Source organism: Phocoena sinus, chromosome 4 (assembly GCF_008692025.1).
Source record: "Phocoena sinus isolate mPhoSin1 chromosome 4, mPhoSin1.pri, whole genome shotgun sequence".
NCBI classification, from domain to species: domain Eukaryota; kingdom Metazoa; phylum Chordata; class Mammalia; order Artiodactyla; family Phocoenidae; genus Phocoena; species Phocoena sinus.
The window spans coordinates 78,129,074-78,150,493 of NC_045766.1; the positions used below are offsets into that span (position 1 = coordinate 78,129,074).

At 38.3% G+C, this 21,420-nt stretch overlaps 2 protein-coding genes and 1 non-coding gene across 3 annotated transcripts in view; 2 read left to right on the forward strand and 1 right to left on the reverse strand.

Moving 5' to 3' along the window:
• Positions 1-20,966, reverse strand: part of GTF2E1 (general transcription factor IIE subunit 1) — a 36,020-nt gene extending 15,054 nt beyond the window's left edge. Inside the window, 6 exon segments of the mRNA XM_032630602.1 lie at positions 14,787-15,075; positions 15,077-15,115; positions 15,117-15,137; positions 15,139-15,209; positions 15,212-15,266; positions 20,915-20,966. Of these exon segments, the coding sequence (XP_032486493.1) occupies positions 14,787-15,075; positions 15,077-15,115; positions 15,117-15,137; positions 15,139-15,209; positions 15,212-15,236 (445 nt within the window). The 5' untranslated portion in view covers positions 15,237-15,266; positions 20,915-20,966.
• On the forward strand, positions 7,233-7,366 carry LOC116753703. Its single transcript, XR_004349806.1, has one exon. It is a non-coding gene; the product is annotated as a small nucleolar RNA SNORA70 (small nucleolar RNA).
• Positions 20,089-21,420, forward strand: part of RABL3 (RAB, member of RAS oncogene family like 3) — a 38,471-nt gene continuing 37,139 nt past the window's right edge. Inside the window, exon 1 of the mRNA XM_032630603.1 lies at positions 20,089-20,170. Within this exon, the coding sequence (XP_032486494.1) occupies positions 20,125-20,170 (46 nt within the window). The 5' untranslated portion in view covers positions 20,089-20,124. The remainder of the gene's footprint in view (positions 20,171-21,420) is intronic.

Genomic DNA, 21,420 nt, shown 5'->3' on the forward strand with positions numbered 1-21,420 from the left:
TAATAGAGATGAAAGGTATGTGGAGACAAGGAATCTAATGCATACCCCTGGTGGAGAGCTGCTGTTAAGTAATCAATATCATAAATATCCCAACTCTTCTTGAAACTGGACTATACTATACTGCACAGAATATACTATTCAATAAGAGAAGAAACTGGAATTGAAACTCAGAGCTCTTTACCATTTTTCCCTTGCCACACATAAGACCAAAAAGCCACATAAGGGAGAACATGCAAGCTAGATCAAAGAATGTGGCAGCAGAGAGAAAATGAAGGCTACAAAGATTCTTCAGGCAAAGCTTGACAGATGATGAGATAAGGAGAAAAAGAAGAGTTCAATGATAACATATATGTCTGATCATATACACCCATAAACCACACACACACAAAAAAAAACTTAAAAAGCTACTTTACAAATATTCCCACGTATTCATCATAGCCAAGTCTGTGCAACAGTATTATTCAAATCTAACATAGGAGGGAATAAAGACTCAGAGAAGTTAAGTTCACCAGGTCATAGCATAAAAGCAAAAATCATTAAGCCTGGATTCAAATACAAATCTTTCTGATTCAAGAGTAAATTCACCACACCATCCTGAATTACACATCCCTTTCCTAACCTCCTATCATCCCTGCCAGCTACAATTTAGCAAACTTTTCCCATGTATATACATAGGTTCTAATTTTTAAAAATATGGAGCAGGAGAGGATTTGTAACAAAAAATTTATTTAACATTAAATGTGCATCACATGCCTGGCATTGACTCAGCTGAGTCTTAATGTATCAGGTTTGCAAGAAGGATTAAAATATATCCAGATGTAGATAATTACCAGGCATTGAAAATAGGGAGAAAAAAGATCTTTTAAAAATAGATATTTCAAAACTATATTTTAGGGTTGTCCATGCAGTAGTATATGAATGTCCCAATTCTATGACTCAGGACTCTTTTAGTGAAGTTATTACTCCAAAATGAGAAAAGAAATAGAGACCTACTTGTTGGGATGAGAGGGAAAGAAGAGGGACAGTGAGGGGAAAGAGGGCCATACAATTTTAAGTTTCTCCCAAAATAAGAAATGTAAAAATAAAAATAAATGTAAAAATAGAAAGGAATCAAGAGACATGGGGGAGGGGAGAGAAGGGACTGGGAACAAAAGGAAAAAAAAACAAAACAGTAATGTTCAACAAAATTCAAACTTAACACTTTCCTTTGCTAAACACAGAAAAAGAAAATTCAGGTAGTGTCTATTATGCTGGCCAAGGTCTTCTACTTAACTGTTTACTCATCATTTTAATTATGTGAGTATTCAGTCAAGGGAACAATGAATAAATACAGGTAAAACCAAACTGGAAAAAAATGTTTCTCCTCCTTAGTTTAACAAGAAGAAAATGCTTTGGAAATTTATCATAACTGAGGAAAAGGGAAGAGGACATTATGGGTCAAATCCCCAAATAATTAGATATTACTTGGATTGTGGTTCTTCCTTCTTCGCTCCAAAATACACAGTGAATAGGTCATCAGCTAATGCCTAGAGTTCACTGTCAAAGATTTGTCAAACATATTAATTGCAACTGGAATATTACTCAGCCATTTTCCTACCAAAAAAAAAATCAATCAATCAATCAAAATAAAAGAAGCCCAATTGTTTTGATATGCTACAGGTGCTGCAGTGCTGAAGCAGGAGTCATGCTGCAGCCCAAGTCCTCAAGGCTGGCCAAAGAAACAGGCAGGATCAAACCCTCCCTGCTGCAGAGTTCTCAATGCAACGTGGCACAATTAACGTACCAAGAATTTCCCACATTCTGCTTCCCTAAATCTTGCTAATCATCTTCTGAGCTGCTTTTTTGGAGCTCACATTCTACTGGGGAGTAGTCAAGACAAAAAATAACATCAGGGGTTGATAAGTATAATAAAGAAAAACAAAGCAGGTGGCCTCCTAGAATGAGTTTGGGAGTATTCCTCCCCCTGCTATATTTTGGAAGAGTTTGAGAAGGATAGCTGTTGGCTCTTCTCTAAATGTTTGATAGAATTCACCTGTGAAGCCATCTGGTCCTGGGCTTTTATTTGTTGCAAGATTTGTAATCACAGTTTCAATTTCAGTGTTTGTGATTGGTCTGTTCATATTTTCTATTTCTTCCTGCTTCACTCTCAGAAGGTTGTGCATTTCGAAGACTTTGTCCACTTCTTCCAGGTTGTCCATTTTATTGGCATATAGTTGCTTGCAGTAATCTCTCATGATCCTTTGTATTTCTGCAGTGTCAGTTGTTACTTCCCCTTTTTCATTTCTAATTCGATTGATTTGGCTTCTCCCTTTTCTTCTTGAGGAGTCTGGCTAATGGTTTATCAATTTGTTTATCTTCTCAAAGAACCAGCTTTTAGTTTTATTGATCTTTGCTATCGTTTCCTTCGTTTCTTTTTCATTTATTTCTGATCTGATCTTTATGATTTCTTTCCTTCTGCTAACTTTGGGGGTTTTTTGTTCTTTTTTCTCTAATTGCTTTAGGTGTAAGGTTAGGTTGTTTATTTGAGATGTTTCTTGTTTCTTAAGGTAGGATTGTATTGCTATAAACTTCCCTCTTTGAACTGCTCTTGCTGCATCCCATAGGTTTTGGGTTGTCGTGTTTTCATTGTCATTAGTTTCTAGGTATTTTTTGATTTCCTCTTTGATTTCTTCAGTGATCGCTTGGTTATTAAGTAGGGTATTGTTTAGCCTCCATGTGTCCGTATATTTTACAGATTTTTTCCTGTAATTGATATCTAGTCTCATAGTGTTGTGGTCAGAAAAGATACGTGATACGATTTCAATTTTCTTAAATTTACCAAGGCTTGACTTGTGACCCAAGATGTGATCTATCCTGGAGAATGTTCCATGAGCACTTGAGACGAATGTGTATTCTGTTGTTTTGGGGTGAAACGTCGTATAAATATCAAGTCCATCTTGTTTAATGTATCATTTAAAGCTTGTGCTTCCTTATTTATTTTCATTTGGGAAGATGTGTCCATTGGTAAAAGTGGGGTGTTAAATTCCCCTACTATGATTGTGTTACTGTCAATTTCTCCTTTTATGGCTGTTAGCATTTGCCTTATGTATTGAGGTGCTCCTATGTTGGGTGCATAAATATTTACAGTTGTTATATTTTCTTCTTGGATTGATCCCTTGATCATTATGTAGTGTCCTTCTTTGTCTCTTGTAATAGTCTTTGTTTTAAAGTCTATTTGGTCTGATATGAGAATTGCTACTCCAGCTTTCTTCTGATTTCCACTTGCATGGAATATCTTTTTCCATCCCCTCACTTACAGTCTGTATGTGTCCCTAGGTCTGAAGTGGGGTTCTTGTAGACAACATATATATGGGCCTTGTTTTTGTACCCATTCAGCCAGTCTATGTCTTTTGCTTGGATCATTTAATCCATTTACATTTAAGGTAATTATCGAGGCCACCATCACCCTGATACCAAAACCAAAGATGTCACAAAAAAAGAAAATTAGAGATTGGTATCACTGATAAACATAGATGCAAAAATCCTCAACAAAATACTAGCAAACAGAATGCAACAGCACATTGAAAGGATCATACACCATGATCAAGTGGGGTTTATCCCAGGAATACAAGGATTCTTCAATATACCCAAATCAATCAATGTGATACACCATGTTAACAAATTGAAGGTGAAAAACCATATGATCATCTCAATAGATGCAGAGAAAGCTTATGACAAAATTCAACACCCATTTATGATAAAAACCCTCCAGAAAGTAGGTATAGAGGGAACTTACGTCAACATAATAAAGGCCATATATGACAAACCCACAGCCAACATCGTCCTCAGTGGTGAAAAACTGAAACTATTTCCACTAAGATCAGGAACAAGTCAAGGTTGCCCACTCTCACCCCTATTATTCAATATAGTTTGGGAAGTTTTAGCCACAGCAATCAGAGAAGAAAAAGAAATAAAAGGAATCCAAGTCAGAAAAGAAGAAGTAAAGTCGTCACTATTTGCTAGAGAATCCTAAAGATGTTACCAGAAAACTACTAGAGCTATTCAATGAATTTGGTAAAGTAGCAGGATACAAAATTAATGCCCAGAAATCCTTTGCATTCCTATACACTAATGATGAAAAATCCGAAAGAGAAATTAAGGAAACACTCCCATTTACCATTGTAACAAAAAGAATAAAATACCTAGGAATAAACCTACCTAAGGAGACAAAAGACCTGTATGCAGAAAATTATAAGACACTGATGAAAGAAATTAAAGATGATACAAACAGATGGAGAGATATACTATGTTCTTGGATTGGAAGAATCAACACTGTGAAAATGACTATACTACCCAAAGCAATCTACAGATTCAATGCAATCCCTATCAAACTACCACTGGCATTTTTCACAGAACTAGAACAAAAACTTTCACAATTTGTATGGAAACCCAAAAGACCCCAAACAGCCAAAGAAATCTTGAGAAAGAAAAACGGATCTGGAGGAATCAGGCTCCCTGACTTCACACTATAGGACAAAGCTACATTAATCAAGACAGTATGGTACTGGCACAAAAATAGAAATATAGATCAATGGAACAGGATAGAAAGCCCAGAGATTAACCCACGAACATATAGTCACCTTATATTTGATAAAGGAGGGAAGAATATACAATGGAGAAAAGACAGCCTCTTCAATAAATGGTGCTGGGAAAACTGGACGGATACATGTAAAAGAATGAAATTAGAACACTCCCTAACACCATACACAAAAATAAGCTCAAAATGGATTAAAGACCTAAATGTAAGGCCATACACTATCAAACTCTTAGAGGAAAACACAGGCAGAACCCTCTATGACATAAATCACAGCAAGATCCTTTCTGACTCACCTCCTAGAGAAATGGAAATAAAAACAAAAATAAACAAATGGGACCTAATGAAACTTAAAAGCTTTTGCACAGCAAAGGAAACCATAAACAAGACAAAAGGACAACCCTCATAATGGGAGAAAATATTTGCAAATGAAGCAACTGACAAAGGATTAATCTCCAAAATTTACAAGCAGCTCATGCAGCTCAATATCAAAAAAACAAACAAGCCAATCCAAAAATGGGCAGAAGACCTAAATAAACATTTCTCCAAGGAAGATATACAGATTGCCAACAAACACTTGAAAGAATGCTCAACATCATTAATCATTAGAGAAATGCAAAGCAAAACTACAATGAGGTATCATCTCACACTGGTCAGAATGGCCATCATTAAAAATCTACAAACAATAAATGCTGGAGAGGGTGTGGAGAAAAGGGAACCCTCATACACTGTTGATGGAAATGTAAACTGATACAGCCACTATGGAGAACAGTATTGAGGTTCCTTAAAAAACTAAAAATACAACTACCATACGACCCAGCAATCCCACTACTTGACATATACCCTGAGAAAACTATAATTCAAAAAGAGTTATGTACCACAACATTCATTGCAGCTGTATTTACAATAGCCAGGACATGGAAGCAACCTAACTGTTCATCGACAGATGAATGGATAAAGAAGATGTGGCACATATATACAATGGAATATTACCTAGCCATAAAAAGAAACGAAATTGAGTTATTTGTAGTGAGGTGGATGGACCTAGAGTCTTTCATACAGAGTGAAGTTAAGTCAGGAAGAGAAAAATAAATACCGTATGCTAACACATATATATATGGAATCTTAAAAAAAAAAAACGGTTTTGAAGAACCTAGGGGCAGGACAGAAATAAAGACGCAGACATAGAGAATGGATTTGAGGACATGGGAAGGGGAAGGGGAAGCTGTTATGAAGTGAGAGAGTGGCATGGACTTATATATAATACCAAATGTAAAATAGCTAGTGGGAAGCAGCTGCATAGCACAGGGAGATCAGCTCAGTGCTTTGTGACCACCTGGGGGGTGGGATAGGGAGAGTGGGAGGGAGACGCAAGAGGGAGGAGATATGGGGATATCTGTATATGTATAACTGATTCACTTTGTTGTAAAGCAGAAACTAACACACCATTGTAAAGCAATTATACTCCAATGAAGATGTTTTAAAAAAAAAGAGATAATGGCTTAATGTTTCTAGACAATTCTATGAAAAAAATTTGAGTAAATGTTTTTTACTTCCCCTCACTCAAGAAGCTTCCAGGAAAAACAAAACAAAACTGAAGACAATTCACAGTTCCATGTTAAAACCAAGTTACTGGGACTAGAATCACTAGGATTTTAGTGAAATAAAGAGGAAACAAACTTCAAGACACATCACTAATATATGGTATTAATTTTACCACTCTGTAAAAATCCAACCACTGTATATATCTTAGGAGTCAAATTTGGACGTTGGTTCCCCTCTCACTGAATATTTTATAGATTATGTATATATGAGGAAAGGGAGTAAACTGGAGAGCTTGGGAAAATAAGACTGCCAAGAATCCTAAATATTATTCCCCATTATGCCACAATGTGTTTCTGAATACGGCCTAATTCAACATAGCATATTTTCTATACGAACACTACTATAACAAGGTGTTTCAGTTCCTAACCTAGGATTTCAAATTAACCAAAGTGACTAACATTATCTTCTAAAAGCAGTGATAAAACATCCCCAAGCTTCTCTATACTTTTAAAATGTCAACTATTCTCCAAATCAAAGGGTGCTTTGAAATTAGAGTTGAAAGAAACCATATATGGTATAGAATAGACTGAACTTATCATTTTACATATCCTTAAAAAAGGCCTACAATGATTATAGGATTTGCCCAGGGAATAGTTACTAACATAGCCCAAGACTGGAAGCCAGCCATGGCTCTGGAATCCTAATACACTGTCACTTTGCTGTCTTATAGCCACTGCTTAAAAAACGAAACAAGATGAAAAAAAACCCTCTGAAAATGACATACCCACTGAAAACACTGATTACACAAAAAGACCCAATGTAATAAGTGCTCTGAAAAACCCTTACAATACTAACATAAGTTGGTCGAGCATTAATAACCAGAGCTGTTATAACAACAAAATATTTAATTAAGAATCACCTTCCCTGGGCTTCCCTGGTGGCGCAGTGGTTGAGAGTCCGCCTGCCGATGCAGGGGACACGGGTTCGTGTCCTGGTCCGAGAAGATCCCACATGCCGCGGAGCGGCTAGGCCCGTGAGCCATGGCCACTGAGCCTGCGCATCTGGAGCCTGTGCTCCACAGCGGGACAGGCCACAACAGTGAGAGGCCCGCGTATTGCAAAAAAAAAAAAAAAAAAAGAATCACCTTCCCTGTGGAGGCCTGGTGTGCAATGGCTACAAACACAGCCTCCTGGGCAGTGTACAGCCTGTTGCTTATACAGGTTGCCCTAAGGGACCTTGGAGACAGCCCTTTCCGGTGGACATTCATGTCTGGATGCTGTCCCCAATCTGGACTCCAGACAAGTATGTACAGTGCCTTTGGAAAGCCCCAGGGCACAGTGGCTAGGGTCCACATTGGCCAGGTCATAAATCCATCCACACCAAGCTGAACAAGGAGCACGTGACTGAGGCCCAACTCACAGCCAAGTTCACGTTCCCTAGCCACCAGGAGATCCACATCTCCAAGAACTGGGGATTTACTAAGTTTAATGCAGATGAATATGAAAACATGGCGGCAGAAAAGCGGCTCATCCCAGATGGCTGTGGGGTCAAATACATCCCTAGTTGTGGTCTCCTGGACAAACGGCTCTCACTCATGAGAGCTTTGGCACTGTCCCCTCCTTACTCATGCCCACCAATAAATCCCACTTTCCTGTCCAAAAAAAAAAAAAAATCACCTTGCTTTCTCAGATTTCAAAAAGGCTTATGGAGGAGGGAGGGTGAGGTGGGGTTGGAGACATAAAGTGAAACGTTATATAATCATAAAACTTACCAGTTGTCAACACAGAGAAAGGTGGAGAGAGTAGGGACTGGGTTGCGTGGGAGACCATAGAGAAGAAAAACTAGGTTTGCCATTTTAGTCTATTTTTCTGTCAGTTGAGTCTTCAACAAGTTTACATTCATATATTACTTACGTATTTTTAGAAGAAAGAAAACAAATGTTATTTTGAATTCTCCAAAAGCACTCAACTCCCTTTAATACACAAAAGTTACACAGTCATTCTTAGGATATTCTTTGAAAGCACTATCAAGTCCTCTGTTAAACCTTTTATAACTCAAAATGTTCAGGGGTATATACATTAAAATGTTAAGCCAAATACTGAAGTCTCAAAAAGTCACCCTTTATTCTAAGTTCCAACTTATTTTATAAAGCAAATTTCTTCAGTTTAATTGGGCAAGGGGAAGTGTGTGAAAAAAGGAATTGCTATTATAAAATAATAACAGACATGAGAGGAGCATAGTTATATATTTTATATAATTATTTTACCTATAATAAAATGGAATTTGAAATATCATCCTTTAGCGATTCACTGCAGAACATATAACACTGTAAAATACTCATTTGCATGCAAAAGGAAAAAAAATAGAAGTACGTTTAATGTATTTTTAATTTCAGAAGATCTCAAATGTATTCATAATGTACCCAATACAACTCTACCCCCAAAACTCAATTTAATCAATGAAACTGGCTTCTGTCCTTCCTTAACTGAACACATCTAGGTTTGGTCTAATCATGCATTATTCCTAGATTCTGGAACTGATTATAAAGGGGAAAAAAAGTATTATGCCTGGGAGGGAAAACAATAAACTGAAGTGTGGTATTTGGGTAAATACTGAAGCTTATATCAATAATAAATTCTCTGAATTAGGCCCAAATCAAATTCATCTCAACATGCAGTGAGCAGGCAAAAAGTATGTGGTTTTGATATGACTATTTGAAAGACAATAATCAACAGAATGTTATATGCCAGCATCAAAACTAAAAAGCAACTTTTCACAAATAAGTTTGTTCCTATGTAATCAGCTTCAAAATACAAAAAAGATAAAACACAGATGATTTTTTTTTTAAGTTTTCAAACCCTTAAAACCAAGAGCAACAAAAGTTTTAAAAAATCAGCCCTAAAGCTTTTGGTGGAAAGTGAAGGGTAGCGGAGAGAAGACACCTGTTTCTTACTATTTTTCCATAACTAGTTTTTTGGTTTTTTTTAACTCATTCTAGTAATCACCTTCCTTCTGTCCCATCATCAGCCTCCTCAAAATCCACACCACTGAGCTTTCCAGTATAAGTTTCTACTGAACCCATCCTGGGCAAAGATTCCAAACCAGCAACTGAGCAAAGTACTCCTAGAAAGATTTCTTTTAATGTTTGTTTGTCTGTGTTTTTAGCATTTCAGCAATTGGAAACACTGCTTATAAGGCATCTTCTTACCTTAAGTAGAGAGAGATGAAAACAGGAAAAAGCCTGCTCTATGAAGGTGAGCATGAAGGAAACAAGTCTTTCAGAGGCTCATGAATACAGGACCCTGACAGTTTTAAAATGTTAGGTTAAAGGAACTGAAGAGGAATTTCAATGATGTGGGGATCAGGAAACTGATGTGTCTAAATCAAAAAGCATTCCTGCAGTCACAAGCAAAAGAGGGACTCGTGATTTAACACCAAACTTAGAAATGAATATCCCAAGTAGATAAGGACTTTACTTGAATATTGAGGGACCCAGAACTAACCTCTGGAAGAGGTCTGTTTCCATTGTTGGCTTTTTTTTTTTTTTTTTTTTTTGCAGTACGCGGGCCTCTCCCGTTGCGGAGCACAGGCTCCGAACACGCAGGCTCAGCGGCCATGGCTCACGGGCCTAGCTGCTCCGCGGCATGTGGGATCTTCCCGGACCAGGGCACGAACCCGTGTCCCCTGCATCGGCAGGTGGACTCTCAACCACTGCGCCACCAGGGAAGCCCTGTTGGCTATTTTTAAGAGTTATTTATTGGACACATTTTAGAGTCAGTTTTTAAAGACTTCTTTTACACTAATCCTAAAATCTACCTGACTCAAAGTCTTTTCCCTGGAGCCACACAAAAGCTGAATCTCCATGAAAGCTATCTTATCTTCCCCAGTACTCATTTAAAACATTCTGGAAATCTATATGGCCCTACATTTATTTATTACTTTGTAATATCCTCCAAAACCTAGAGTATAACAGACATGTGTGTGTGTATCCACACACATTTGATGAGTTGAACTAGATAATCTCTTAGCTCCTATTTATAAGATTGTATTAAACAAACATTTATAAGATTCCTTTTTTTAAAATTTAACTTACTTCAAAGTTTATTTAAAATGGGATCCCCTGGTCTCTAGGTGAATTCAGTAATAGGGGCTCCCAAACCACTTCTAATTCAAACACCTAACAATTTTACCCAACCCACAATAAAACTACATTGCCTTATGTGCCTTTACAGAAGCTATAAAACGATATTTTTTCACCTAATATTCCCACTGTTGAGAATCCTTAAGGAAAAACTTTAAAAACAAGAATAAAATGCTACATATACAAAAATATTCAAAGTGTCATATCTATACCAGCAAAAAAAAAAAAAATACAAACAAAGTGCCCCAAAGGAGTGGAAAGGAAAACAGGAGAGAAAATCACACCTAAAAACATTTAGAACACTAGATAGAAACAGGAGAGTTGGTACATTAAGGGACCAAGAGATCACAAACTATTCTTGACTATGACTGTAATTATAAATAACACGTAAAAGGGTAGTGGTTTTGTCGTAATTTTTTCTATTCAAAATTTTTTCTGGCACCATGGTTACATAATTTTTAAATTAAAAATAGAAAATATAAAGCTATTTCCATATCATCTAACTTAACACCTAAAAAGAAAATACAGGGCTTCCCTGGTGGCACAGTGGTTGAGAGTCCGCCTGCTGATGCAGGGGACGCGGGTTCGTGCCCCAGTCCGGGAGGATCCCGCATGCCGCGGAGCGGCTGGGCCCGCAGCAGTGAGAGGCCTGCGTACCACAAAAAAAAAAAAAAAAAGAAAAAAAAAGGAAATACAATCACCCCCTCCCTTTTGGGGAAGCATGTTGCTGAATTTAACTCAGAAGTGTCATTAATGAAATCACTGTGGTTGAGATTGCTAAAGTAGAAATGCTAAGTCTCTTCACATGGTCAGAGCCTTGCTAAATCTAAAACATGCATTTATGAACCACAAGATGCTATTCTGCTGATTGATGGATTTCATGCCATGCTACCTTTGTTCTGATTACATAAGACCCCCATATTTCAGAAAATAAAACAGCTGATTTTGCCTGATTAAGTTTCTGAAACCAGGGACTAGTGGGCAAAAAGCTAGGCTCTTCCATTTTAATAAAATTAGCAGGTAGATGGACCTAGAGACTGTCATAAAGAGTGAAGTAAGTTAGAAAGAGAAAAACAAATACCGTATGCTAACACATATATATGGAATCAAAAAAAAAAAAAGGTTCTGAAGAACCTAGGGGCAGGACAGGTATAAAGACACAGACGTAGAGAATGGACTTGAGGACATGGGGAGGGGGAAGGGTAAGCTGGGACGAAGTGAAAGAGTGGCATGGACATATATACACTACCAAATGTAAAACAGCTAGTGGAAAGCAGCTGCATAGCACAGGGGATCAGCATAGCACAGGGGATCAGCTCGGTGCTTTGTGTCCACCTAGAGGGGTGGGATAGGGAGGGTGGGAGGGAGACGCAAGAGGGAGGAGATTTGGGGATATATGTATATGTATAACTGATTCACTTTGCTATAAAGCAGAAACTAACACACAATTGTAAAGCACTTACAATAAAGATGTTAAAAATAAAATAAAATTAGCTATACATATCAAGCATCAAACATTGGGAGAGTTCAACCCCAGAACACCAAAGGCAAAATCTAAATGGAAAGTATGGAAAGAATCTACAATTTTCAGGAAAAAGAGAGGCGGGGAGGGAAAAGCTATAAACTGAAGTAAGAAAATTGCTGGTTTATGTGTGAATTAATGCCGGTAAAACAATTCTTGCTGGACCCAATTTCCTGAGCCCAGAATTCCTGGATGCTCATCTAGGAGTCACTACTCTCTGTCCAGTGGCAGAGTTGCCCATATACTTGAGTTAAGAACTTTTCATCAGGGAAGAAGTAAAGCCTAGAAGGCTTCAAATCTAATTCCTAAATACCCCCAATTGCTAATATAAACCTAACAACTGTTGACATTGGAATGGAGATAGAAGCCCATTAGATACCTCCATCACTGGTCAGAAACACCATCAATCTCCAATAGCAACCAAGAAATAGAACAGCTTTGTACAGCACTGGCTTCGAATGAAAACTGTAACTATTAATTTAAAGAGAGAATAAATATTACAGCAGAAAAACTTCCCTCCTCCTCTTCTGATACATATACCAAATGTTTATTTCTCGTCTTCTTCAAAACGACGGGGAGAGCAATGAATACTGAGCAAAACAGGAAGGGAACAGAGGGAAAAAGACCAAGATTTCTAAAGGGAATGTATAGAAGAACAAGGGAGGGTTGTCAAGGTGCTAATAGTGGAAAAACAAAACAAAACCAGACCTGACAAGGAGGTTGGGGGGTCTAATATCACCCAATTATCATATTCTCTCTGTAAAGGAAAGTCCAAATGAAAAACCAAATTATAATCAAAAGGCAAGTATATTCTCATAAAGAGTGTTCCCAATAATTAAGAATTTTCAATCATGGTATCTCAGGCTTCACTGAGACATAACTGCCAATTAAGTTGACTATTAGTGCTGGCTGATCAAGGCATCCTCCCATGAGCGATACCAATGTAAAGTGACTTATTCTTGCTCTCCTGAACCCCTTCTTTCCACCATCATGTTGACCGTAACCCTCATATTAAGAAAACAGTCTCTGTTCAGACTGGCCACAAAACAACTGTTTCAGTTTTAGCTCTGTTTCATAATATGTTTTCATGCTCCCTACCCTATCTCAATTCCCTCACACAAATAATCTTGACTATATTGGTCAGGCCATCTCTTCCACAAGCCACCTGTTGATTACAACTAATTTCATTCAGACACAAACCCTAGGTAAAATTTGAAGAGCATCATGAATCAAACTCCTAAATACTGATATATAAGTAATGGGATAACTTCCTTTTAGAAACTTTCATGAAATTAAATAAGAATTAAGAGATGAGTAAATGTAGTAGAAGCATATTCCTTTCGATTACCCTCTCTGAGGGACTGGAAATTAAATAAGAATCAAGTGATATGTAAATGTAGTAGAAGCATATTCCTTTAGATTACCCTCTCTGAGGGACTGGATAACACCTTCACTGCAGTCAAGAGTGACGAGGATGACCACTGTAACACCAACATCTGCAGAAAATCAAAAACCAAAACCCAGAGCTCCTTAAAGAAATCTGTTAGAGTGAATGGCAAAATCATGAGACTTTTCTAGTCTATTTTGAAAGAGCTCCAGATATAGTTCTACAACCCTCCTCTATAGTACACTCAAGCAATTCTATACTCAGGATGGCTAAGATTTTCTCATAACCAAGACCTCTCCTAGTTAAGCCCCTTTCAAGGTAAATAGTTAGGTTCAGACAAATTAAACATTTAAGACAAATGTGAATTCTTTTAAATGAATTTTTCATCCAAGATGACTGCTTCACAGTAAATAAGGTGGAAAAAAAAAAGTCACTAGGCCATCACTGCTCTTCTTGTGAATAGTCTTAATTGATATCAGCATTATTTCCCATTAAATTTTTTAAAATTCTTTAAAATGTACAATATATATAACATATACAAAATTAAACATGTACACAAACTTGTAGTTTTTTTATAATAAAACATTTCATGTGTAAAAGCTTAAAATTATATTTTTCAGATAGTTATTTTAAAGTCAGATCTATGAACTAAAAAGTAACCTATACTCCTGAATTCAGCCATAACAAAGGGACAATCTAACTTAACAGCTGTGATTCTTTTCTACAAGATTTTTACAAATTTTTTAACACAAATTGACCCACTTGAGTAATTAGTAAAACTATAGTCTCTTTTCCAGTTTACAAATAACAACATAACTATACAACCTAGCACTTTAAAGTGTCCCATGTTAATGTTAGACATGTATTTTTAGAAAAAACATGCTTTGTAGATTCTGTGTTGATTAGAAAAATCCTTAAAACTAAAGTATTTAATTAAATGAAGCAATTTATAACTCCTGTTGATGATTCGCTTCCATTAATGAATGGCTAAGAAACTAAATCATCTATTGTTAACTTGGAAAAAGTGCCCCTCTTATTTCATCTGGCTTTTACTTATTTTTTAGGTCCCCCGCTGTTTAAACTTCTTTGAGAGGCCTCCCCAAATCCACATTAGATGCCCTAGTTATGTCCTCCTGATAGCACTTTGCACTTCCACTAACAAAGCATTTAAGTTCTAATAATACGTATTTATTATAACTGTCTGGCAGTGACTGGCACAAGTAGGTACTCAAGTATTTGTTGAATGAAGAGTTCAAAAGTAAACTTAGTAAAGTCAGAATAGCCTCAAAGTGGTAGAGAAAGTCAACCCTTTAGATTAGGCTGCAGTTGTAAATAAGGGATGGGGGTAGAAACAGAGGTAGAGGACTATGGGTAAAAGAACAGTCCATGGATGAATACTCCCTTGTAAAGGAGAAAGGCTTTGCAACAGCTTCTAAAAGTAGTATGACAGTCAAACAGGACATTAAGACTAAGAATGACTGTATGCTTACTTACACCAATATATCCATTTTATAATGATATATATGATCAGTTTAAAAACTAGATGAATCAACTTAAGAAAACAGGTTACATACTTTAAAAAGTTACTTGAAAGATTCATAAACTGGAACAATCTCACCTGTCATGGGATCAAAGAGCTGATTAGCTTCTAAATCTGTAAAAGTACTACTACAGACGGGACATTTGAAGGAAGCCCGGTTGGTGGAATCTCTCTCATCAGTTTCAATCCTCCTTCTCATGTGGTCCAATTTATATTTTACCACATTAACAAGAGTACGATAATTGATAAAGTAGTAGTTGTGGCGAGTGGTTTTCCCATCTGCAGCAGTCTCTACCCTCATTCTGCACTTGATGAATTTGTCTCCCTTTAAATTATTCAAGACTGATCGAAGTTGCTTCCGATCAAAATTTGAGCAGCTCCAGCATGTCCTCCTCTTTCACACAGGGGGTTTCGGATCAAGATGTCCAAAGGCCAAAGCATGCTCAATGCCATAAAACCCCCGGATCACATACTTGGCTAACCGCTTCAAGGCTGCAGGACCTCGGTGAGGACATCTGGATCTGCCATCTTTAGCAGCAAACTTCAACTTTAAATGTACTGAATTCAGGAAAATAAAAGATGAAAATTAGCTAGGCATAAGGACAAAAGTAATCATTTTAAATCTAGAATAATCAACCATTAGGTAGTTGGTAATCGCTATTCTTGGAGTGCCACAAAGGTACTTACAACATTGTTTTTAAAGACTTATGATGCTAAGTCATTTAACAGAGAACAAGACTTTCCTCCAGAGTACACAAAAGATTACACCTTAAAGCTTGACATATTTCTTAAATGGTTACTTTCAATGACTTACTGTGTGTTTAATTCCAAAATTAACATTACTTATAGCAATGATACACTATATCAAGCTCACTTTATTTCAGAAAGAGAAACTCAAAAATCTAAACGAAGTCTCATTATTCTTAATGCTACAGATCTTTGGGAATGCTGGGAAAAAAAAAAAACCCTGAGAAACTTAGCAGTTAGCCTATTTTTTTAAGTGCCTTTATTTCTTTTCTTGAGTAAAAATTTTCTACCAAGATAGATTCTAGGATGTTTTACATAGTCATGCTCTCACAATAAAATCACAACAAACCAATAAATGCCTAAGTAATCACCAGCTGGGATGTTTGGCAAAATTACTGTTATAAATCTGAAAGAAATTAACAATTATATCCAGACAGCTTTATCAACCTTGAAAAGATAAATGACCAAGTAAGCAAATGCTATACGGTTTTAAAAATCAGTAACAACAAACACCAAGATATCCTTAAATACTGGATCCCCTGCAGGACAAGTAGAAGCTAACTGTACCCAGAAAGCTGTCTTCTAGAAGCCCAAACTGGCATGGGCTAGACTTTCATGTGGTTGTTAAAAAGCCTGGGATTTGGAATTAGAGTCAGATAGCCTTGTTTTAGTGGCTGTGTGATACTGAGCAAATCCCTTAACAACTTCAAGCCACACTTCACTCTCTGAGAAATAAGGATAATGTCAACTACTTCAATGAGGTTGTTGTGATGAATAAATGAGAATGTAATGTGCTTAGGAAGCACCTGTTAATAAAGACACCATCTATATCAATTTAATACATCTCAAACTAAAAACAGCCAGGCACACAGACTATATCATACAGACTATATCAAATGAAATTTCCCTACACTATAAGGAAATTTTTAACAGCCTACTGAATTATTTCCATAGGGAATCATAGTGTTATTAATACTAGTTTCTACTGAATCTTTTATTTAAAATCAGTAGTTATCAACCCTATCACCCTATTTTATAAGAAACAGTTTTATATCCACAGTACTATTCTAAAAAGATATTCCTAAATAACCAATGAATACACATATGGTGGGGGGAGGGTGGTTATAATACCCTACCTTTAATAAAGGAAAAATAAAAGGAAAGTCAGTTATATTTTGGATTGTGAATACTCAGGCATGACTATATATAAGAGATAACAAAGGAGCACCTAGGTCCAAACCTGTGGTCCTAGAGCCTTCCTGTCATCCCAAGGCTTAAGGATGCCAAGCAAGTGCCTGGGTTCAACACCAAAGTAGTAGTATAACACACTGCCATGTGCATTTTATTCTTTCCAATTTGGCCTATACACTGAACTTGAAACTAGTTTTGGGGTTTTTGTTTTGTTTTGTTTTACAAGGTCAACAGTTGGCAGAACACAATATGTGGCTTTGGAAACAGACCAAAGGATGGTAGACAAATGTCAAAATAACCTACTTTTCCAGTATTATTTCCTACTATTGTACTCCCCTCCCTGACCTTCCACCCCATATACTCCATTTTCCAGGCCAAGGTTCTCAACCCTGGCTGTAAAGCAGAATCATCTGGGGAGCATTTAAAAATACCCACCCTGGGCCCCATTCCCAGAGATTCTGTTTCAGCTGGTCTGGGCAGGTCAGATTAGGCATCACACTAATTTTTAAAGCTCCTTAAGTGACTCTAATATACAGAATAAGTCCCTGACCACTGTTACCAACAAATTGGGTACCTGACTATTACATACCTGGCCAAAGCACATCCTGCATGGGGAGGGCCCTGTGCCACATCATTCAGCCTGTTACCTTTGCCTGAAACACCCTAGGGGGCCCTAAAGATTTGAGAAAGGGAGTGACATGAGGACTCTGCAGTCCAATAGTTTTAGGTTTTGAATCCCAGTTCCACCATTTCTTAGCCTGTGAACCTGGAAAGTTCTCAGCTTCAGTTTCATCAGATTAACAGTGCCTTCCTCATAGAGTTGATGTATGAGATTAAATGAGATAATTCATGTAAAGTGTTTGACTTTCAAGGCTGGCATCGTAAGAGTTCCATTAAGTACTGGCATACATAACAAGACTCCCTACTTAGAAAAGTGACTCTTACAACAATTTGAGAAATGGGCTGAAGTAAGTGAAAATGGAGGCACTGTGGAAACATTAAGAGTGATAGTAATCAAACCTAAACTACGAAAGACGAGAAAAAATTACAAGAAGACAGGATGAATGAAACTTATTAGAGGAACAAAATCAAAAGGACCCAATAATACATTGGAAATGGAGTTACAGAGTAGGAAAATTTTAAATAGCTATTTGGGGTTTTTTTCCCAAATTTTTATTGGGATAAAATATACATAACATAAAATTTACCGATTAAGTATTATTAAGCAGACAGTTCGGTAATGTTAAATACATTCATAATGCTAACCAACTATCACCACCAACCACTTCCACAACTCTTTTCACCTTGTAAAACTGAAACATTATACCTATTAAACAATAACATATAGCTATTTGTTTTAAACCAGTGTAACTAGAAAAGTACTACTATGAGAAACAGGTTAACACCTGAAGAGGAACAGGTTTGGAGAAACGAGGCATTCTTTCAGTTTTAGTTGCTTGTCTTTGAGGAAATAACACAGAATATTACTGTGAAGATGTCCTGCAGGTGGCTGAACAAATGAAACTGGAACTCAGCAAAGAAGTCATGCTGTGCCACCTTGTTCAAAATCTCTACACTCTAAAATCCTCCTTCCTGAACATTGTGTTCTCTCCTTCACTGCCTCTACTCCCCCAATTATGCCGAATCTCCTCAATCTCTGGATTTCATAATACTGAGATGAGAGGTCTCAAACTGGTAGCCTGTGCCACATCGTTTGACTCAAAGAATGTTTTGAAAATTTTCTGAATTTGCGGTTAACATTAAAAATCATGAGCTTTCACATCAATTTCAATTTTTTCAGGCCCTCTTGAGAACTGCAAATATCTGCGGGAAAAAAAAAAAGAGCGACCATGTTCCCACATGAAAACAATTAGCTAAAGAGCAGCTGACATTTTTAAACAGGGAAGGAGCTTGGCTGGCCTCTGGAGACTTTTCAGTGTGTGACCTCTGGGGGCCAGGCCTTGTTGCTTCTTCTTAGCCTCAGAATCTATCAGTCACCTCCCAGCCTCACCTACCACCCTACAGCCCAGACCCCCAAAGGCAAGTTGGTTTTGCTTTTGAACCCTATGTATTCTAATCATACAAACACCGGGCAACAGAGTTGGAGAAACAAAGTTGAAATAAATGCATTCTCTGTGCTTGGTCTACCCTCCTCAGCTTCATCTCCGGCCACACTGGCATTCTCTCAATTCTGTGAGCCACACATGCATTCCCTACTTCCAGGCCTTTGCACATGCTGTTTTCTCTGCTCCCACAGCTAAGCCCAAAGTCCCTTCTCCTAATCATCCTTCACATCTCAAATGACATTTCCTCAGAGACACCTTCTCAGACTTCCCTTAGTGGCTCAGAATGATCCCCCCCCACTTCACATGTTCCCATAGTTCTTTCCCCTTCTTCACTGCAGTGAATAGACTTATACTTTCTCCATGTCTACCTCGGAGACCAGGAGATTAATCTTGTTCACCACTGACTTTCCAACGTGCAGCACAGCTCGTCTAGTACTTCCATAAAACTTTCAATAGGTCTCGTAAAGCACCTTTTCTTCAAACATGCCCACCCTGCCAGCTTCCCCCCAATTCACTTCCTCCACTGCAGCTTCCAGAGTACAAAAAGATAGGGTATTGGAAACCCTCTTCTTAAACTTCAAATGGTTTTAAGGAGGTGAAAGCATCAAATTCGTGATTGTAAAGGATTATGCTGACTGCAGCGTGTATTAGAAGGAAGGAGTGGATGTGGGGAGTCCTGTCAGATTATTTCAGTATACTTCTATTCCAGTTCCAGAAGAACTTGGATTCTACACAACCAACTGGCTTTCTCGGCTACCATATTTCACGGTATTCTCCACGCCTTCATACATACAGTGGCATATCACCGCGAAACCTCCGGACAAGCTGGCCTCCACGAGCCCGGTAATGTTTACCTCCTCCCCACTGTGACACCCTTAGATCCGCTCGGACTCTACCAGCTGAGTCCAGAGGCCACACTCGGCGCAGCCAAGCCCGTCCTACCCGAGGTCGCACATGGGCCGCTCCGGGTCAATAGTTCTTTGGAAACCAAGAAGAGAACCGAGTCAAGAGAGCAGCTAAGGGGGAGGAGACTAGCTATGGAGAAAGGAGCGAAAAGGAGAGGACACCCTGAAAGGCGGCGCCGGGCCAGGGAACCGAGAACAAGGAACACGGAACAAGGTTTACCAAAGCGAATCCTCGAACACTCCCACTACAGCTTCCCTCAGCGCCTCAACTACTGGTTTAAACGAGCCACGCCACTTGTGCGACAAGGAGAACGCCCTATTCCTGCGACCAGCTTTAGAAACCACCTGCTACTTTTAACTAGGCGGGCCAATCAGCACAGTGAGGCCTTCAATCAAGACAGTCACGCTCCTATTGGCCAATGACATTGAAGATTCCGCCTTCCAATCCCAGCTCTGATTGGCCTATAATCCCGGAATAGGCGTTAACCTCAGGAAGGCAGTGGCAAGATGGCGTCCCTGGATCGGGTGAAGGTACTGGTGTTGGGAGACTCAGGTGAGCCGCTTAACCCACCTCTGGGGCTCCCGACACTTTTGAGTTATCCGAAAATCCTCCCCTTTCACTCTCCCTTTACACACACACCGACTAACTGACTCCGGCCCGTGGCTGAATTCCCTCTCAAGGCCTAAAGACTACACTTCCCAGAGGACTTTGCTCAATTTAACGGAGTGGCGGCATCGCACGGGTCGGGGGCGCGTAGCCGGGGCCTTTCTCTGTTTTCGCTGGTTTCTACGTCGGTTTCCAGGGCGACCGAAGCCTAGTGATCCTTTGTTTTAAAAGATCTGCGGAGGTTGAGTGTTGTACTGGGCGCCGTGCTGAGACAGAAGTTCGGACCTTGCCTTTAATAGATTTTGTTAATTAAAGAAATCAAATGTGCGCTAAGAAGAATGACACTGTTCCAAGTGCTTTGCATATATTAACTCATTTAATCCTGAGATCAGTCCTATTATCCCATTTCACAAATGACAAATCTCTTTTAAAGAGATGTAAATGACAGAACTAGTTTGAGCCGGGAGTCCACATACTTAGAACACTAACCCATATTATTTCGTGAAGTAAAACAGGTAGACCTGTTTTAGTCTCAACTGCGCTTCTTTTTTCTTTGTTCTCTTTAATCTTAATTGAAAAACTGTTATGTGCTAGGCTGGAAGAAATAGAAAAAATAAGATAAGGGCCATTTTATGAAGCAGCTAGGACTTAATGCTGAGCCCAGTTTAATCCTAGTGTTAAAATTCTTACCTTGGACGCTTGAGAACAGGAGTTGAAGTCTGTGTTTCTATCTCCCCTTCACTATCCTGTTTCTCATACCCTCCACTCCTAAGCTTCTTAAGAACTTGGAATAAATGTTAACCTTGCATTTCATAGATGTGCTTTTCTGGAGTTGACCTTTGGATGTCTGCTTGAGCAAAGACGTTGTGTCAGATGCTTGGAGGTGGAGAGGACATACCCCAAAGAGCTTGAAAACTAGCCTTACCAAACTGAATAAAATTGGTGGGGAGAGGAGGTTGAGAACATTTTCACATTGCCTGAAGATTATTTGCATTGCAAAGTATTTTACAGAGAGCATTATTTAATATTCCCTTCAGAAAGTTGCATTATGAAATTCTATGAACATAATCCAATTTATGTCAACTTTAGCATGAAGTGGTGCTGAAGTTAATTTAATAAAAGCACTCAGTTTTACAGATAAAGAAAGCAACAGTGGTCTAAATGGGCTTCGTACGAGTATCACCAAGTAGGATTTA